Genomic DNA, 19810 nt, shown 5'->3' with positions numbered 1-19810 from the left:
AATAATAAAGAGTGAAATGCAATTGTAAAAGATTAATGAAGACGAGTAGGAATGGTTTCTTGTGCACCTTATCACCTTTTATCACTGGAATAATAATAATAGCAATAATGGGTTGTCGAAGGTGTTCATGGCCGAAATCACTGGGTTGCTGTGCATTTGCCAGGCTGTATGGCCATGTTCCAGAAGCATTCTCTCCTGACGTTTCACCCACATCTATGGCAGGCATCCTCAGAGGTTGTGAAGTCTGTTGGAAAGTAGGCACGTGGGGTTTATATATCTGTGAAATGATGTCCAGGGTGGGAGGAAGAACTCTTGTCTATTTAAGGCAAGTGTGAATGTTGCAATTGGCCACCTTGATTGGCATTGAATAGCCTTGCAGCTTCAAAGCCTGGAATCCCTCAGGCAGGAAGCAGCCAGGCTTTGAAGCTTTCAATGCTAATCAAGAGTTCTTTCTCCCACCCTGGATATTCCACCCAAAATGGTCATCTGTTAACTTACAAAATTAAATTAGATTTAAAAATAATAATAATCCAAAAATAGAGGTTTTACTTCATTTTGAGCCATGTTTCTCATTTCCACTCAGTGATCCTAACTTCTTCAACTGGAAACCTGAAGTCATGGTTGAGTGAAGCACTTTCGAAGGCAGGTCTCTTGAACCCTTTTTTAATCAAGGGAAAGACGGCTACGGTGGCTGCGAAGGGCCATTTGTGACGGAAAAGCGAAACTCGAGTACTGATGCTTCGGTCCAAGATGGCGGCGCACTTAAAGAAGCGAGTGTACGAAGAGTTCAGCAAAGTGGTTGTCCAGGTAACCGAGAGGGTCTTTTGGGACGGGGACTGGGGGCGGGGGCCTTGATTGTATATGTATCTGTGGAATCGCTGGGTTGCTGTGAGTTTTTTGGGCTGTATGGCCACGTTCCAGTAGCATTCTCTCCTGACGTTTCGCCTGCATCTGTGGCTAATGGCATCTTCTGAGGTTCTGTTGGCAGTGAGGCAAGTGGAGTGTTTATATATTTATGGAATATCCAGGGTGGGAGAAAGAACCCTTCTCTGCTTGAAGCAAGTGTGAATGTTGCAATTGACCAGACCGATTAGCATTTAATAGCCTCGCAGCTTCAAAGCCTGGCTGCTTCGTGCCTGGGGGGATCCGTTGTTGGGAGGGGTTAGATGGCCCTGGTTGTTTCCTGTCTGGAATTCCCCTGTTTTCAGAGTGCTGTTCTTTATTTACTGTCCTGATTTTGTTCATTTTCATGGTTTCCTCCTTTCTGTTGAAACTGTTCACACGCTTATGGATTTCAAAGTCTTCTCTGTGTTGTCTGACATGGTGGTTGTTAGAGTGGTCCAGCATTTCTGTGTTCTCAAATAATATAGAGGAAACCATGAAATAATGAATAATATGGAGGAAACCATGAAAATGGATATCTTGTTACCAGTATTAAAAAAAAACACCAGAATCAAGTCAATAATAATAATATAATTTTACTTTTATACCCCACCCCATCTCCCTGAGGGGACTCGGGGCAGCTCACACAAACAATATAAAACTCAACAGTAGAAAACAAATCAAAAACATAAAATCACATATAACAATAAACATACTTTGGTAAAAACCTGGATTGGCTCCTAAAAGAGGAGTGGGCCAGAAAAGTGCAAATAGTGTATGATGCAAATTAGAAGAATTATCCCATTAAAGTGCTGGAGAAGGCGAACCTAGAGGCTAAGGAGTAAAAATACTATAAAGTAAAATAGACAATAGGGCGTAAATAAGGATCACCACTCAGAAACAGGAGAAATCCAGACACCAAACAATCAAGTGCCAGTTAACACCTCCCAAACAGAGAATGCCTCCAGGCAACAAAGGTCTGGCTATCTCTATGCAGTTAACCATACTGATTGACAAAGGGAACTGTGTGACCCATGTGGAGAAGCAAAATGCAAGGCTATTATTGAGTTGCTGTGAGTTTTTCAGGCAGCATTCTCTCTTGACATTTCACCTGCATCTGAAAACTAGGCCTTACAGGCCAATGGGTATTCTGCAACAGACATCAGAAGAGCTACAAGACCAAGAACAAGCCAAAAAAGAAAAGACAAAGATCCACCCAGAGGAAAAGTGTTCTTACCATACATCACGGAAACCACTGACCGCATAAGAAAGCTTATGGAGAAACACAACCTGCAAACTATCTACAGACCCACTAAGAACATTCAACAAATGCTACGTTCAGCAAAGAACAAGAGGGATCCTCTCACCTCTGAAAGAGTCTACCGTATACTATGCAGCTGTGGACAAGTCTACATAGGGACCAACAAACACAGCAGCATTGCCCAGGCACGAATCAAGGAACATGAAAGCCACTGCAAACTAACTCAACCAGAGAAATCAGCCATAACAGAGCACTTGATGAACCAATCTGGACACAGAATATTATTTGAGAACACAGAAATGTCAAACCACTCTAACAATCACCATGTCGGACCACACAGAGAAGCCACTGAAATCCACAAGCATGTGGACAATTTCAACAGAAAGAAGGGAACCATGAAAATGAACAAAATCTGGCTACCAGTATTAAAAAAGCACTAGAAGCAGGACAGTGAATAAAGAACACTACTCAGAAACGGAAATTCCAGACAGCCAACGATCAAGTGCCAGTTAACAGTGGTCCCTCGGCTCTGGAATTCCCTACCCAAGGACACCAGAATGGCTCCCTCCCTGCTTTCCTTCAGAAAGCAAAGAAAAATTTTATCTGTAAGGAAACTTTTGGGCAGTGGTTCCCAATCTTTGGGCATCCAGGTGTTTTGGACCAACTCCCAGACAGCTTACCAGCTGTTAGGAACTGTGAGAGCAGAAGTCCAAAACACCTGGAGGCCCAAAGGTTGGGAACAACTGCTTTTGGGGAAGACAATTAATAATCATGTTAAATGGCAATGGATTCTGTCTATGGCAATGAGATGGAGCTGGTTCTTAATATAGCTGGGTTTTAATACTGTTTTATCATTACTGTTGTTTTATATCAGGTGTTGTTTCACATGAGGTGTTGATTTATATGTATTTTGAATTTGTATTGTCCTAAGTTTGAACGGCATCGAATTGTTGTCTTGTTAAAGGAACACTGAGAGGAGGAGTTGGGGGTGTTTGGAAGGAAAGTGACCTTCTGTTTCTGTTCTCTCCCCTTCACTCTTCTCTCTCCACTGCTTTCTATAAGGGGCTTCCCCCCTTTCCATTGTCATCAGCTGACCATGTGTACATTCTGATTTTAATTTTAAAAATGTGTCTGTCACAATATATATATATTTATATACTGTAGATGAGGCTTCCTAGAACCATAGGAAATGCAATTAATTCACTGTTATTAACTCATTCTCAAATTGTCCATATTAAAATCAAATTGCTCCCCTGTAAGGCGTGTGCCCCACGTTGGGAACCAGGAGTCTTGATGGTTATAATAACAAGGCAACGTTTACAGAATAATGTGTGGAGTATCATTTGGTGTTGCCTGCCTCCTTTCTTTTCTGAAACACAGTTTATTGTTATAGCAGCAACAACATGAAGAGATTTCTGCTAAGAAACTCCGGCTGACCAAACCAAGTAAGTCAGCAGCACTCCATGTGGATCTGTGCAAGGCGACTTCACCAGCAGATGCTCTGCAATACCTGCTGCAATTTGCCAGGAAGCCAGTGGAAGCAGAAAGTGTGGAAGGAGTGGTCCGAATCTTGCTGGAGCATTATTACAAGGTGAAATGAGTAGATCCTGCAGTTTGATTGCCGTGGTGGCTCAATGCTGTGGAATTCTTGGAATAGTAGTTTGGTGAGGCACCATCTTACATTGGCAGAGAAGGCTAAAGACCTTGGGATAACTTCCATAATTCCATAGCATTGAGCCGTTACAATTAAAGTGGTGTAGACTAATATAATCCAGTTCCAAGCAAATAATTTGGATTCAGAAACTGGATTATATGGCTGTATAGATCCACCTAGCACTCCAAGAATCCACCAGCCACCATTGGTAGTGTTCATGCTGACTCTGAGATTCTGGCAGTTAACATTCAAGCTCTGTAATTTATTTTCAGAGTTAAGATCCTTGGTGATTGCTACTAGATTAAAGAACTTCCTTTTAAATGAGGTTTGATTTGGCTGGTAGGCATCAACCTTCCTGTTCAAGCAGTCTTTTGGCAGCAGTCAATAGTTTTTTTAATGTGCTTGGATGATTTAGTACGTTAATTTGTTCCTCTGTTTTGGGTAGGGTTTTAAACTGTTCCAGTATAGTTTATGTTATATAGTATAATTAATAAAAATTGTATTTTTATATGTATCATTAAGTATGTTTTCAGTGGAACTTGAATGAATTGATCAAATGAATAAGGACCCTTCTACACTTCCATATAAAATCCAGATTATCTATTTGAACTGGATTATGTGTCAGTGTAAAAGGGGCCTGAGAGTGGCGTCTTTTGAGTTGTTTTTTTTAAAGAAATTGATTAAAATTAATAGCATACTGTCTGTGGTCAGTTTGGCAGTGTATGAGAATGTCCTCCTATATTCTTTAGTTTCCCTTTTTATTTTCCACTTTTAAGAAATCTTGGTGTTATAAAATTCTGTTTGTAAAGCACCCAGACTTCAGCCTTCACAGTTCCTGACTGTAGCTCATGTTGCCAGGGACTGGCGGAAGCTACTATCTGATATGTCTTGAGATCTAAGATCTGTCCCTTCCTAACTGCAAACATCATTTGAGTTGGAATCACATTCAATGAGATGGCAGGAATACTGAAATCATTCAGATTTCCTGTTGTTGTTTTTTATCTCTATAGGAGAATGATCCTTCTGTCAGACTGAAGATTGCTTCTTTGCTGGGCTTGCTGTCAAAGACTCCAGGCTTTTCCCCCGACTGCATTTTGGATGATGCCATTAACACACTTCAGAATGAGAGTATGTAAGATTTTTCCAGTGGAGTTTGATAAGAAATTGGAATATGTCCAGATTGAACTTTGGGTTTATTTGTGTCAGATGCTGTTATCAATATATGCATCGAACTACTTTATATTTAGTTCCATTTCCCCCCTCTGGCCAAAGGAATAAAGTTTTATTTCTGCCAGCTGGATTTGGCCAAAGATTTATTCTTTCATTTTCAGATGACTTGTTTCCAATATTGGGGTGCAATACAGATTTTCTTGTTTTGTTTTAATCTTTGTAAACTTCCTTGTGTTCCATGTTGGGACAAATGTATATTCATCCTTCCATCGGCAACTACGACTACTACTGGAGAGGAGAATAATACATTTCCTTTCTCCATCTTTTTGCCCCCCTCAGTTACTCATACCCTGTTTACAGCTGAAATAATAATAATAATAACAATAACAATAATTTTATTTATACCCCGCCACCATCTCCTCGCGGGGACTCAGGGCGGCTTACATGGAGCAGAGGCCCAAACTACATAAGGACAAAATAAACAGCAACATAATACAAGTTACAATATAAAAAAGATAAAACAGTAATACAATATGAAACAAGAATATTATAACAGTTAAAGCCAATCAATTAAAACAACAATACAAGGATAAAAATTGCATTTAAAACACATAAATGGTAAGGCCATAATAAATACAGGATAGATTATTAAAAAACATCTGGGGCTGATTAGTTAATGACTGTATACATTATGGTCCCCAAGTTTTCTTGTGTTGTATACCTTTGAAAACCTCTGTTTTTGTATATATCCATTCTGGGACAAAAATGAATGCAAACCTTAATATTAGTATTTATTATTGTTCTTAGAGTCACACCAGGTTCTTGCTCAGCTGCTGGATACCTTACTGGTGATTGGGAAGAAGCTCCAAGACAGCCTTGCAGTGCGTGTGCGCCTGGTAGATGTTGCCTGCAAGGTAACTAGCAGTGTGAACCAGTGGGAAAAAAGTGAATTGATCTTAGGGATGTGATGGGCACTTCTAGACCAAACATGTTGAAAAAGGGATGCTTGTACCAGTACCTAGTTCTTCTCTGGCTTTGCTTGCTCCCTCATATTGTGACTGCCATCTTTGTTCTCATTTCTGGCTGGTCCCAAGAGCCAAATCCTTTGAACCAGATAATTTATTTTAATAATAATAATAATAATAATAATAATTAATAAAGCTATGGTAAGTTGAACAAAGCATTGGCTTTCAGTCCTTGCAGAGGAACTAATAAGGACAGCCAGGATTATATCTTGTGGGGATAGTTGGAAACTGGAGGGTACAAAAGCAAAATCGGGTTGACAACTGCGCAGAGAATAGGGCCCAATTTTCTATCTACACACTTGTAAGCATGCCAGAATACCTTTTTGTTCTGTTTTTCCTTGATAACCGTAGTAGGCCCAGGCTGTGGTGCAGGCTGGAGAGCAGCTGCAATGAATCACTGCAATGAATCACTTTGACCAGGAGGTCATGAGTTCGAGGCCCGCTCGGGGCTTATGTTTGTCTGTCTTTGTTCTATGTTAAAAGGCATTGAATGTTTGCCTATATGTGTAATGTGATCCATCCTGAGTCCCCTTAGGGGTGAGAAGGGCGGAATATAAATGCTGTAAATAAATAAATAAATAAATAAATAAATAAATAAATAGTGCCACTGAATGAGAGATGGAGTGGAAAGAAGGTAGTTCATAGGTTGGCCAGTAGGAACTGGAGGTGGTTCCTGTATCAGAGGGGATTTTAGTGGATATTGCTTGTTACTTGATAGCAAACAGCACCTGCTGAAACTCCCACTTTTAAGCCCCTTCCGCACAGCTGTATACAATCCACATTGAACTGGATTATATGGCAGCATGGACTCAGGGCCCTTCCACACAGCCATATAACCCAGAATATCAAAGCAGAAAATCCCACAATATCTGCTTTGAACTGGAACATATGGCAGTGTGGACTCAGATAATCCAGTTCAAAGCAGATATTGTGGATTATCTGCCTTGATATTCTAGGTTATAGGCTGTGGGGAAGGGCCCATACTCAACCATTAAAGGTATAGGAGCCATATCATGTTTTCACTCTGGTGACTGTAATATTTGAGGGTATTTGGAGTTCTGAAGTGGATTGAACAGCTGGGTTTTCAGATGTTTGCAGGCATTCTGGAGAACTTTGGTTGTGATTTTCAGGCAATTTTTTATCTGGAAATTCTGTCTGGCTCCAGGCTACTAGAGGACCATGAGAGACAATATCTGTGTGAACCGTCACTCAGATTCAGTTTGAACCAAGGACAAGAATATCCAGAATCATTTTCCTTTATAGGGGAAGCGACTGTTCAATAATATTCCTCTCATAAAAACAAAAATGGCACGGAAAACTAGGGCTAATTTATTATTTTAGTGATTTTAACTAGTTTTAACTTAGATTGCTTAGTGTGATCTTAATCTGTTAGATTTTTTAAAAAAAAGCTTTATATTGTTTAATTTATTAAGAACATTTATTGTATGTTGGCCTAAGATTCTATTATATAGGCCAGGATATAAATATGTAAGTAAGTAAATAAATGGTATGTTCCCCTCTCTTCCTTAGCACCTGACTGATTCCTCCCATGGTGTAAGAAACAAATGCCTCTTGCTGATTGGCTGCCTTGGAACTGTGGAAAAAGGGTCCTTGAAAGAACCCGATGGCCAGCCTGCTAAAGATGTCCAGAAGATAATAGGAGATCACTTTAATGACCAGGACCCTCGGGTTAGGACTGCAGCTATAAAAGCTATGGTATGTGTGGGTGGTGCGTGGCAGAAATTGAAAATCCTAAATTGAAACCTCCTGTGGGGCCATGCATCTAATCAGGCCATCCTTCCCGAGGAAGCAAAATCATTGTTGTAATAGGAATAGGTGATTGAAGCTTTACACATTATGGGAATGAAGTAGCTATTTTGACTCAAGATGACAAATTCTGATTCCAGGAGGTTCTCAGGGCCTTTCCACACAGCCATATGACCAGAATAGCAAGGCAGAATAACTCACAACATCTGCTTTGAACTGGAATATCTGAGTCCACACTGCCATATATCCCAGTTCAGAGCAGATATTGTGGGATTGTATTCAGCTGTGTGGAAGGGGCCTCAGAGAAAGGAGTAGAAATCACAAGGGTAGGTGATATCAAAGGATGTGTATGCCAGTGCTATAATGGGGATTGAAACAGAACTGAGGTGAATATGGGCAGCAGTAGTTGCTATCAATTTGGGCAATTTTGTACCAAGTATTTAAAAAGTACGCAGTCTCTGAAGTACATTATGACCTTGTATCTATGGGGAATATGTTCCCAGATGCAAAACCATGGGTAATAGTAAACACTATTGAAATGAAAGATCTCTGCCCTAAGAATACCTAGAGTCCTGCTAGAGGACCTAGAAAATACCTAGAGAGGCCATCTATATATATAAATGAGTGATGGCATCACGGCAACCAACAAAACAACAAAACTACAGGCACCCCAACCTCAAAATTTGACAACACAACCCATCATCCACGCCTCTAGGTTGATACAACAAAAAGAAAAGAAAAATAAAGTCCTAATTAGAGGGAAAGGAATAATTGTTTTTATCCAATTGCTGCCAGTTAGAGGACTAATCTCTGCCCACTCCTAGCAACCAACTCATCCCAGGGGACAGGCAGACTTAGGCCTCACTTAGGCCTCTTCCACAGATTATCTAATTTGCACTGGATTATATGGCAGTGTAGAGTCAAGGCCCTTCCACACAGCTATATAACCCATTTATAATCTTATATTATCTGCTTTGAACTGGATTATCTGGACTCCACACTGCCATATAATCCACTTCAGTGTGCATTTTATACAGCTATGAAGAAGGGGCCTCATATAATCCACTTCTAAACAGATAATATAAGATTATAAATATAATATGTAATAATTACTGTGATATAGAATCATAGAATAGTAGAGTTGGAAGAGACCTCATGGGCCATCCAGTCCAACCCCATTCTGCCAAGAAGCAGGAAATCGCATTCAAAGCGATTAATAATAATACAGAACAATATAATCTCTAAAATCAGGACAGTAAATAAAGAGCAACACTCTGAAAGCATAAGCCACAGCAACGCGTGGCCAGGCAAAGCTAGTATTTTGTTAGAAATGAAACTGTGGAGGTATGTACTGTACATGGCTAACTTTCCAGAAAACATTTTGCAAAGTATTTATTTATTTATTTCCAACATTTATATCCCACCCTTCTCACCCGAAGGGACTCAGAGCGACTTACACAATTGGCAACAATTTGATGCCGACACATAGTTAAAATCATAACAATATTTAAAATCCATTAAGAACAATTAAATACAATATAAAAATATAAGACATATGGTTAAATCCTTTCATCCAAGATCCTCATGCTTTAGCCATAAATCAGTCCAGGTCATCTTTGTTGTTTATTCATTAAAAGCCTGAGCACATAGCTATGTTTTTAGGGCTCTTCTAAAGTTCAAAAGGGTTGGGGCATGTCATATATCTTTGGGGAGGGTGTTCCACAGCCGGGGAGCCACCACCGAAAAGGCCCTGTCCGTCGTTCTCACCAGCCGTGCTTGCAAGGCAGGCGGGACTGAGAGCAGGGCCTCTCCAGATGACCTTAGGGATCTTCCTGGCTCTACGTTCGGACAAGTAGATTGGGCCAGAACCATTTAGGGCTTTATAGGTCAAAACCAGCACTTTGAATTGGGCTCGGTAGCATATCGGCAGCCAGTGGAGCTGGCTTAGCAGGGGGTTTGCTGGTACACTCCCTGTAAGCCGCCCCAGTTATTAGTCTGGCTACCGCCCATTGTTCTAATTGGAGTTTCCGGGCCGTCTTCAAAGGCAACCCCACGTAGAGAGCATTGCAGTAATCCAAAGTACTTTACTTCTTTCTTTGCAGGACCATTTAAAGCAGGTATGGGGAAAACACATGGCTTTATCTTTTTTATTTTTGCCCCTAAATACCGTCTTTGAGTCCAAAGCGCAATTTCTTCACATTTATGGCCTTCATTTGTCTGTTTTAGACTCAGAAGAGATATTTTGGACTCTTCGAAAATTCTTCTTCTTTGGAAGTAACAAACTGGATTTTTTCCCTATAGCTCCAGCTCCATGAAAGAGGATTGAAGCTTCAGCAAACCATTTACAACCAGGTAATTTGCTGTGTTTTATGTGTTCAGTGAAAGACTGTAATGGGACATACTGCAAATTTAGGAGAATGACATGCTTGAATGTTTAATTGGAGAAGATCTAATTGTGGGTTGCCTTGAGTCCCACTCATGGGAAGAGGGTGGCTTATAAATGGAATAAATGGAAAAATATGAAGTGCCATTTTGAAGAACTGTCTGGATTTGGCAGGGGTGAGAGGCTGAGCAAATTCTACACAATGGTTGGGGTCCCAACCACAGCTATATTGGCTTGAATTTTAGGAGAAAGTCTGCGAGACATGTGTTTTTACTTAGTTAAATGTATTTGTGGCTCATAAATTGCACACTACATGAAAGAGATGGAATGATAGCACCAAATTAAAATATTGTGTGGTTAAACCTCCCATTTCAGGCATGTAAGCTCTTAACGGATGACTACGAACAGGTCCGCAGTGCTGCTGTTCAGCTCACCTGGGTCCTCAGTCAGCTTTATCCAGAAAGGTAAGTATGGGATGCTAGATTAGCCACAGAGAATGACGTGAAGGTGAGGAAGGAGATTCTGAAGACTAGTTGTACATGTGTCCGGCCAATATTTTGAAAATCTGTAGGGGAAGCTGGGCAGCATAGACTGCATCAGTGTTTGCAGAATCCTGGATTTTCCTGAATTGAAAATGGTATCATTAAAAAGCAGAGTTAAACAGTATTTATAGTTGCAGTCAACCACAACCAAAGATAAACTATGAGAATAAATGCTCCTGGAAGACTTGCGAAGCAGCAATATTTAAAAACAAAGTGAAGTGCAATTCTGGAATTTGTTTTATCCACAATTAGCCTTTTAAAAGTAAAATCAAAAGTGGAGTTATAGCCACTTCTGATTTCATTTTAAAACAGTGGTTCTCAACCTGTGGGTCCCCAGATGTTTTGGCCTTCAACTCCCAGAGATCCTAACAGCTAGTAAACTGGCTGGGATTTCTGGAAGTTGTAGGCTAAAACACCTGAGGACCCACAGGTTGAGCACCAGTGTTTTACAGTATGCAGCATGTTCCTTATCTTAGGAAATGGAAACTGGCTCCTGTTCCTTGGCCACTCCTGTCCTAGAGTGACCAAGGGCTTTGAAAACTGTATTTTGTGTTGTATATGTGTATGCTTTGATTGTGTGTTCCTGCACGGCTTGGACTGGAAGGCCTTTGTGTTCTCTTCCCATGTGCCTGTTTGTGCCATAAAAAAATTTCATGCAAAAGTCTGAGGTGCACCTTACAAAAGTCATTGTGTGAGTTATTCTAGATAATACTATGTAACACGATTTTTGTTCCTGGGTTATAAATGTAATTTCCTATTTGGTTCTATCATAAAAACATGGCAAAGGTGTATTAAACTGCAAAACTGTGTTTTTGCAGAATATCCTACAGCACATTTTGCTACAGTTTTTCAATGAATATCTCATTTGCGTCTCAATGAATTCAAAATAGTTTGTGGCAGTGACAAAACAAAGTGTCTGGAGTTGTAACAATTACTTTCATAGTAAGGACTGCATTATTAAACATGAAACGACACTTCCAAGCCAGGATCAGAATATTTTTCAAATTTTGTTACTTAGCGTAATTAATTTTTCTGTAGTTTTATAAAGAAAAACTCTATAGTCTTCCTCCTAGCCAAAGATTTATGCTAGATGAATCGAAATCTTTACACAATGCATTGTATACATAGCACACATGTAGTACTTTGTCTCCCCTCTTGTAGAATTGTCCCAATCCCTTCCTCCAATGAAGAAATCCGTCTAGTTGACGATGCATTTGGCAAAATTTGTCATATGGTTAGCGATGGCTCGTGGGTGGTGAGAGTCCAAGCTGCTAAATTGCTGGTAAGTGCCCTTCTCTTTATTCTTAAGTGGTTAGGAAGCAGGACATAATTTGCTGGCTGGAACATTAAATACAAGAAGGTTAATTCCTTGTTATTTAGAAATGACTTTGATCTGCTTCTGCATAGGGCTTTGCTGAGCCCTTTTCTTCTTTTTTGGTAAAAGAAGAAAAGCTGTTGAGCTTGGGTCCTTTATATGGAAAAGGTGTGCTTCTTCATTGTATCCTTGTGATCATACCATTTGCTGGAGCTCCCAGTGGCGCAGTGGGTTAAGCCTTGGAGCTGCAGAGTGTGGCCAACCAGGCCAGGAGGGAGGGTAGCTGGGCACATGCTGGGTGGGCCTGGGAGGAAGAGGGCCTGGGAGAGGGAGGGGCAGGGCCTGGGTCATCCTCAGGCTCTCTTCCTGGCATAAGGACAGGGATGCTCACTCCATCCTTATGCCGGGAGGAAAACAAGATGTGCGGCAATTGCCCCATTCTCCTTCCTCAATACAGTACTTCTCCCTTGATCTTCGAGCTGTCCTCTCAGCATTATGCCAGAAGGAGGGTGAGACAGGCAACATCTGAGAGCACTCCAGAGGGCTCTCAACCATTGCATTCCTTCCTTCAGCTGACCTCCTGACATAAGTACAAAGCTGCCCACACTGTCCTAATGCCGAGAGGAGGTTGAGGCACGCGGTGGTTGAGAGCACTTTCAGCTGCTGCATGTCTTCCTCTGCCATCCTTTCTGCATAAGGGCCACTGCATCCTTATGCCAAGAGGACAGGGAAAATTAGGAGGGCCTGAGATAGGCACCCAGGGGGCTGCATCCAGCCCCCAGGCCTTAGTGTGCCCATGTCTGGGTTAAACCCTTGTGCTGGCAGGACTGCTGACCAACAGGTAGGCAGTTTGAATCTGGAGAGAGCTGGTGATCTCCCTCTGTCAGCTCCAGCTCCTCATGCGGGGACGTGATAGAAGCCTCTCACAAGGTTGGTAAACATCAAACATCTGGGCGTCCCCTGGGCAACATCCTTGTAGACAGCTAGTTCTCTCACACATAGAATCATAGAATAGAAGAGTTGGAAGAGACCTCATGGGCCATCCAGTCCAACCCTCTGCCAAGAAGCAGGAAATCGCATTCAAACCACCCCTGACAGATGGCCATCCAGCCTCTGCTTAAAAGCCTCCAAAGAAGGAGCCTCCACCACAGTCCGGGGGAGAGAGTTCCACTGCTGAACAGCCCTCACTGTGAGGAAGTTCTTCCTGATGTTCTGGTGGAATCTCCTTTCTTGTAGTTTGAAGCCATTGTTCCGCATCCTAGTCTGCAGGGCAGCAGAAAACAAGCTTGTTCCCTCCTCCCTAGAAGCAACTTTCTGTTGTGGTTCAGCCTGATGATGAAGAAAGGGGATTTGGGGAACAGCAGTTTGTCCCTGGGAATGTTGATGTTTCTGAAATACAGGTGGATTCAGAAAGTGTTGATAGCTTAGAAAAACAGGTCTGTGGATGCCTTTGAGTTTAGCAGAGATGCTGCCGAAGTTGGTGATAAGGATGAACTTTCACTTGAATCAGAATTGTCAACAACATCCAGATGGGACGAAGAGGATGAGTTTGTGTTAGATAGGAATTCCAGGTTGAAATTAAAATCAGGGCTCAGACACCCCGTGATAGTTGGCGTCAAGCGTGGGGGGGGGGGCGGGGGGGGGGCTAGAGTTCAAAGGAATGTGTTTTTCAGTTGCAAGGAGGTTTTAAAGTAGCTGTAATTTGGGGAAAGATTTTAGTGAGAGCAACATCGCTGTTGGAGATACAACTCTTGCTTGGTTTTGGTTCATGCCTCGTCTCATGTGTTTGGATTGTTATTTGAAGCTCGTGTTTTCTGGTTTCTACGGTTTTGCTTATTTCTGAGACTCTGCACTTTTATCTACGAACACTCTGAACTGTGCTTGATGGATTGTACTCTCAATTGGATTATAGCTTTCTTTACTGCTTTTTACTAAGTTTTGCTATTCTTCATCAATAAACTGAAAAACTCAAGCCTGTTGTGGTGCAGTGTGTGTGTTGGAGCAAGGTGATCCAGTGCTGGGGTGCAACGCTTGCTGTTTCACAAGTCGCTCCTGACATTAAAAAAATATCTGCGTATTCAGAAAATTCAAGAGTTCTAATAATTGGAATTAGTAGTTTTCACACTATAGAATTAACGTGGTTTGACATAACTTTAATTGCCAAGGCTCAATAGTAGCCCACCTCTCAAAATGATGACAGGAAGTAATATTGCACTGTTTTAGATTAGCATTGTGAGATTAACTCTAATTAAAACATTTATGCATGAGTATATTTTAATTTTTATTTATATCCTGCTTTTAGGTCACAGCAGATATACTTGGGGTTATTGAGGATTTTGCACAGTAGGTGCCTCATCATACTAGAGCATGTTTAAACTGTTCAGCCAGACAGATCCTGGGTCTCACTAAGCTACAAGCCCCAGAATTCTGCAGGAGGCAGCAACTGGATTTAAAGTGGACCCGTGCTCTAGTGTGATGAGGTCCAAGGTCGGGTATTTAAACTGTTTATACACATTTGTGGTTGCTGGTGTGTATGTGTGTGTAAATATAACTTAAAAGAGAAAGATACATAGGTAATTACAGGAGCATTGGGTGGTATTCTTTCACATAATTACTACTAATGTGCAGCACAGTTACAGATTTTTATCAGTATTATCTGTCAGCCTGTCCAGACCAGGTATAATATCATCCATCTCTTCATCAGGCAGAGCATTTACGTTGCTGAACTATGTCCAAAATTACCTTCCTCCCAATGTTCCTTTTTCTCCCTTTCTTCCAGGGATCTATGCTGCAAGTTAGTTCTCAGTTTTTAGAACAAACCCTGGACAAGAAGCTGATGTCGGACTTGAGGGTACAGTAACCTAGCCTTTTCTATTTTCAGTTTGTCCTCTTGCTTAACAGAAAGGAAAAGATTCTGTGGTTTGGGAGGTATTTAACTTGCATCTGACACGGTGGAAGTTGCACAACAGGTTTCTTTTTCATTTTTTTCTCCGTTGTGTAGGGTTTTTGTTTTTCCCTGCCAGACTTTCTGGTAGTGAAATTTGAACCTTTTGTGAACCTTTGTGCCCTTGCTTTTTTGTTAAGCCTTTTTGCTCTTGCCAAAAGAAAATCACCCCAGGCAGTTCCGATTAAATTGGAGAAAGATGCAGTTGTTCAATGTGTTGTTGAAGGCTTTCATGGCCGGGATCACAGGGTTGTTGTATGTTTTCTGGGCTGTATGGCCATGTTCCAGAAGTATTCTCTCCTGACGTTTTGCCCACATCTATGGCAGGCATCCTCAGAGGTTATACCTCACAACCTCTGAGGATGCCTGCCATAGATGTGTGTGAAACGTCAGGAGAGAATACTTCTGGAACATGGCCATACAGCCCGGAAAACATACAACAACCCAATGCAGTTGTTCTAAATGACAGTATTTTAAGGCTCAAAGATTTCTCCTCTGTTTACTGAACACTGAAGAAGTATTTTCAAAAATATATGCATCTCTTTGACACCTGTTTCAGTTAAGTGTTAGATGAAAAAAGTATGCAGATACTGCATAAGTCTGGTTCCTGCTTTGACTGCACTAATATTAATGGGCATGTTTCTATTGTATGTCTTCAGAAATCATGGTCTTTGGAAACTGGCCTTCAACAATGGCTAATGGAGGTCTTAAGGAATCAAACTCTAACTAGATCCTATCTTTTACAAATTAAAGTAGATCCTGGGATGTTTTAAACTGTTTTAAATTGCACTATATTTTATAATTATTTGATTATAGTTTTTGAGATATATGTACAATGTTTTGTGATTGCCTTGTTTATTTTATTGTTATTGAGTTATTTTTGACAGTGTCTGTGTTTATTATTTCTTTCTATTTAATTTGTTGTAAGCCTTGTTTATTTTATTGTTACACATGTCCTTCACCAGCATTCCCAATCATACATGTAGGAAATTGCGGGAAAGGAGGTCCCATTTTTCTTTGACCTGCCTTGTTCACCCTAGGCAATCAAAGTATTATTAATTAAATTATAATCTAATTTCCATCTCAATTGAGATGCAAAACTGTTAATTAGTCTGTCTCATCTGGTCACAGGATATGAAACTTAGTGTTGCAGAATGAGGAGCAAATGTCTTGGGCTTTACCCAAGCTTTATCACATAGTGTGTTGTGGGACAAATCCTCCTTAAGAGAAAGGGTTGCCCTTTTTGTGCCAAGGCTGATGTGTAACTTGCATCTACAGCGAAAACGCACAGCCCACGAACGTGCGAAAGAGCTCTACACCTCTGGGGAGTTCTCAAGCGGCAGGAAGTGGGGAGACGACGCTCCCAAAGAAGAAGTGGACACCGGAGCTGTGAACCTGATGGAATCCGGTGCCTGCGGGGCCTTCGTTCATGGCCTGGAAGATGAAATGTATGGTGAGTCAAGGGCTTCTTTGGCCCAGATTCTCAGCAATATTTTGAGGCTTTCTCATCTGCTTCATTGCTTTTTATTTGTCTGCCTTTCATCCAATAGATTGCTTTATAGCAGGCATGGGCAAACTTCGGCCCTCCAGGTGTTTTGGACTTCAACTCCCACAATTCCTAACAGCCTACCAGCTGTTAGGAATTGTGGGAGCTGAAGTCCAAAACACCTGGAGGGCCGAAGTTTGCCCATGCCTGAGCTAGAAGACCTAAGAATTTATCTCAGATTCTGATGCCGCCTTGCGTGCCTCTCTCTATCTCTCTCCATCTTTCCAGAGGTTCGGATTGCTGCCGTTGAGGCGCTTTGTATGTTGGCCCAATCCTCCCCCTCCTTCGCAGCAAAGTGCCTCGATTTTCTGGTTGACATGTTCAATGACGAGATTGAAGAAGTGAGGCTGCAGTCGATTCACACCATGAGGAAGATTTCCAATAACATCACCCTGCGGGAGGATCAGTTGGACACGGTGCTAGGGGTTTTAGAGGCAAGTTTCTTCCCTCACCCTCCTGCTTTTTGGGAGAACTTTCTTTTATTGGTTGCTTAGGTCCTTAGTGCCTATTTTAGATATTCCCCATAGTTTGTCTGGCTATGTTTTCCTCACCAGTTTTATACACATTCTCTTAGTTTGACTAACCCCCCCAAACAACATTGGGAATGTGCCATGGCCTCTTCTCATCCCTTCTTTTTAAATCATTTCTCTCCATCACTTCCAGTTATGTGTTTCCAAGCCAGAGATAGTCATAGCATAGGACTTGTTTAGTGAGACAGTGGCAACAGAGGAGGACATCCATTAATTGGAATCCTATTAGTGACATCTATCTATCTATACCCATAATGAAAGTGAAGATATGTACGTGTGTATGTGGATGGGGTGCCCACTACCACAGACAGCCTCTCGTCTCCATAAACAGCTACAACCCACAGTACTGAGGAGCCAACAAAAGCGCTCCCTCCATTGACTTTTCAGGTTATAGCGAGTGTCGTGAACATGTAGCCCAATTCCTGCCAATGTCCTCCCCAAACACTTTGGCCCACTACCCAAGGAATGCTTTCATTCAGGGACAATTTCATCCAAGGTTTTACATGTTTCTTCTACCACAAACACCCCAGGTTTCCTTACTCTCTCCATTGGTGTGAAATTTGCATGACCCCGCCCACTTCCTCTCCTTAACCCTTTCCTCCTCCTCTCAACTCTGACTGCAAAACAAACAGAGCAAAACTGAGCAGCAACTAAAGATACTGGAGGAGATTGGGGGATTGACTCCACATGATGGAAGTTATAGTTCACCCTGCGTCAACACAGCACTGTAACCCTCGCTGACAATGGACCTGGACCACATTTGGCACACAGAATCCCCAAAACCAAAGAAAAATACTAGAGAGGTTTGGGGGAAATTCACCTGTATTTATAGCTGTTGTAGGTACTGGGATGTATAGTTCACCTGCAATCAAAGAGCACTCTGGACTCCACCAATGATGGCCTTGTACCTAACTTAGAACACAGAACCCCCATGACCAACAAAAAATGCAGGAAGGATTTGAGGGAAATTCACCTTGATTTATAGAAATTATAGTTCACCTACATCGAGAGAGCACTGTGAATGAAAACAATAATGGATCTGCACCAAATTTGGCATGCATACCCAGCATGTCCAAATTTGAATACTGGTAGCTTTGGGGTGGAATTGGCATTGACATTTTTTAGTTGTAGGTACTGGGATTTATAGTTCACCTGCAATCAAAGAGAACTCCAAGCCTGATGGACCTGGATCTAACTTGGCACACAGAATCCTCATGACCAACTGAACGTACTGGAGGGATTTGACAGGACTGTAACTACAGTCGACCTTCCACATTCTCAGTGACCCTTAAATATGTGTTTTAATAATTAAATGTGTATTGATGACTTTGATGTTTTAGATCACATGTGTCAAACTCAAGACCTGTAAACTAAATCCAGCCCGCCATGTGATTTTATGTGGCCCTCCAGATGCTGGACTACAATTCCTCTATTCCTCAACATCATGACTAGAGCTGATGGGAGTTAGGATATGGGAACATCTGGAAGGCTGCAGTTTGTTCTGTTTAGTCAGGATCATGAATTTAGATACAGGGCTTGTGGATATGATGTCTGACTTTAAAATATTTATAACTTTTCCCCAACCTCAGAGTCACAAGTGCAGTCAGGTTGTTGTTCCCATTATCACCAGTCATCACGGCAGATAATCCAAAGTGATGGGAGTTCTCGTTTAGTATCACCTGGGAACCCAAATTGGGTGAAACCAAACTGGCTACTGAGTTAAAAAAACAAGTAATCACAATTATGCATCATTATTCTAAACTCTTTGAATATTATTTCAGGATTCTTCCAGAGACATACGGGAAGCTCTCCATGAGCTTTTGTGCTGCACCAATGTCTCAACAAAAGAAGGCATCCACCTTGCTCTGGTTGAGCTGCTGAAGAACCTGACCAAGTATCCGACTGACAGGGATTCCATCTGGAAGTAAGTGTGGTTCTCTCTCTTCTTTTCAATAAGAATAATAATGTCTTCAGCGGTTGTCACTTGCAGAATAATGTATTTTAATAGCATATTCGTGCATGGTTAATATTTAGAATGAAAGATTTTAAGCCAGAATTTGGGATATAATTAGTCTAGTACTGAATTAACTGTTGGCCATTCTGGCTGGGGATAGGGAGAGCTCTAGACCCATGGTTCTCAACCTGGCGTCACCAAATGTTTTTGGCCTTCAACTCCCAGAAATCCTAACAGCTGGTAAACCGCCTGGGATTTTTGGGAATTGTAGGCCAAAAACATCTGGGGATCCCAGGTTGAGACCCACTGCTCTGGACCATCACAACGGAAAGTGGTATACAGTTGTTGTCTGCCTTCAGATTGTTTCTGACTTATGACAAACCTATTATGGGGTCCTCCTGGCTAGATTTGTTCGAAGGGGGAATGCCATTGTTTTCCTCTGAGGCTGAGAGAATATGACTTGCTTATAGCCACCCAGTGGGTTTCCGCTACATCAAATTCTTTACAATTAGCTATATAAATGAAATACAGTGGGAACAGCTCATTTATTTATTTGTTTTAAAAACGGTGCTAATTCAGATGTCAAAGATCTGTCATCAAGGCAATACTCATTGTGGAAGCATAAAAAAGCATGTCTTAAAATCCAACGTGACTCACATTTTCCTTCCTTTTGTTTATTTGTTCTATTTATGTATCAGCATTCTCCTGGAGGTGGACCCAAGGCAGCTCACAAAAAGAGGCTCTGGGTTGCTGTGAGTTTTCTGGGCTTTATGGCCATGTTCTAGAAGCATTCTCTCATGACATTTTGCCCACATCTGTGGTAGGCATCCTCAGAGG

The 19810-nt window shown here is 41.5% G+C and overlaps 1 protein-coding gene across 2 annotated transcripts in view; it reads left to right on the top strand.

The window, feature by feature from the left end:
• Positions 1 to 679: 679 nt before the first annotated feature.
• ints4 (integrator complex subunit 4) overlaps positions 680 to 19810 on the top strand; it is a 34191-nt gene continuing 15060 nt past the window's right edge. Inside the window, exons 1-12 of one of the 2 annotated variants that reach the window (XM_062974505.1) lie at positions 680 to 807; positions 3540 to 3734; positions 4808 to 4925; positions 5775 to 5881; positions 7523 to 7708; positions 10061 to 10111; positions 10518 to 10606; positions 11846 to 11966; positions 14779 to 14850; positions 16222 to 16396; positions 16718 to 16923; positions 18801 to 18943. In XM_062974505.1, the coding sequence (XP_062830575.1) occupies positions 736 to 807; positions 3540 to 3734; positions 4808 to 4925; positions 5775 to 5881; positions 7523 to 7708; positions 10061 to 10111; positions 10518 to 10606; positions 11846 to 11966; positions 14779 to 14850; positions 16222 to 16396; positions 16718 to 16923; positions 18801 to 18943 (1535 nt within the window). In that variant the 5' untranslated portion in view covers positions 680 to 735. Of the gene's footprint in view, positions 808 to 3536; positions 3735 to 4807; positions 4926 to 5774; positions 5882 to 7522; positions 7709 to 10060; positions 10112 to 10517; positions 10607 to 11845; positions 11967 to 14778; positions 14851 to 16221; positions 16397 to 16717; positions 16924 to 18800; positions 18944 to 19810 lie in introns of both variants that reach the window. The other variant, XM_062974504.1, reaches the window with a different exon arrangement.

This window comes from Anolis carolinensis, chromosome 3 (genome assembly GCF_035594765.1).
Source record: "Anolis carolinensis isolate JA03-04 chromosome 3, rAnoCar3.1.pri, whole genome shotgun sequence".
NCBI lineage: Eukaryota > Metazoa > Chordata > Lepidosauria > Squamata > Dactyloidae > Anolis > Anolis carolinensis.
The sequence above is the reverse complement of the archived record's forward strand: the minus strand, read 5'-3'. Positions and strand labels throughout refer to the sequence as shown.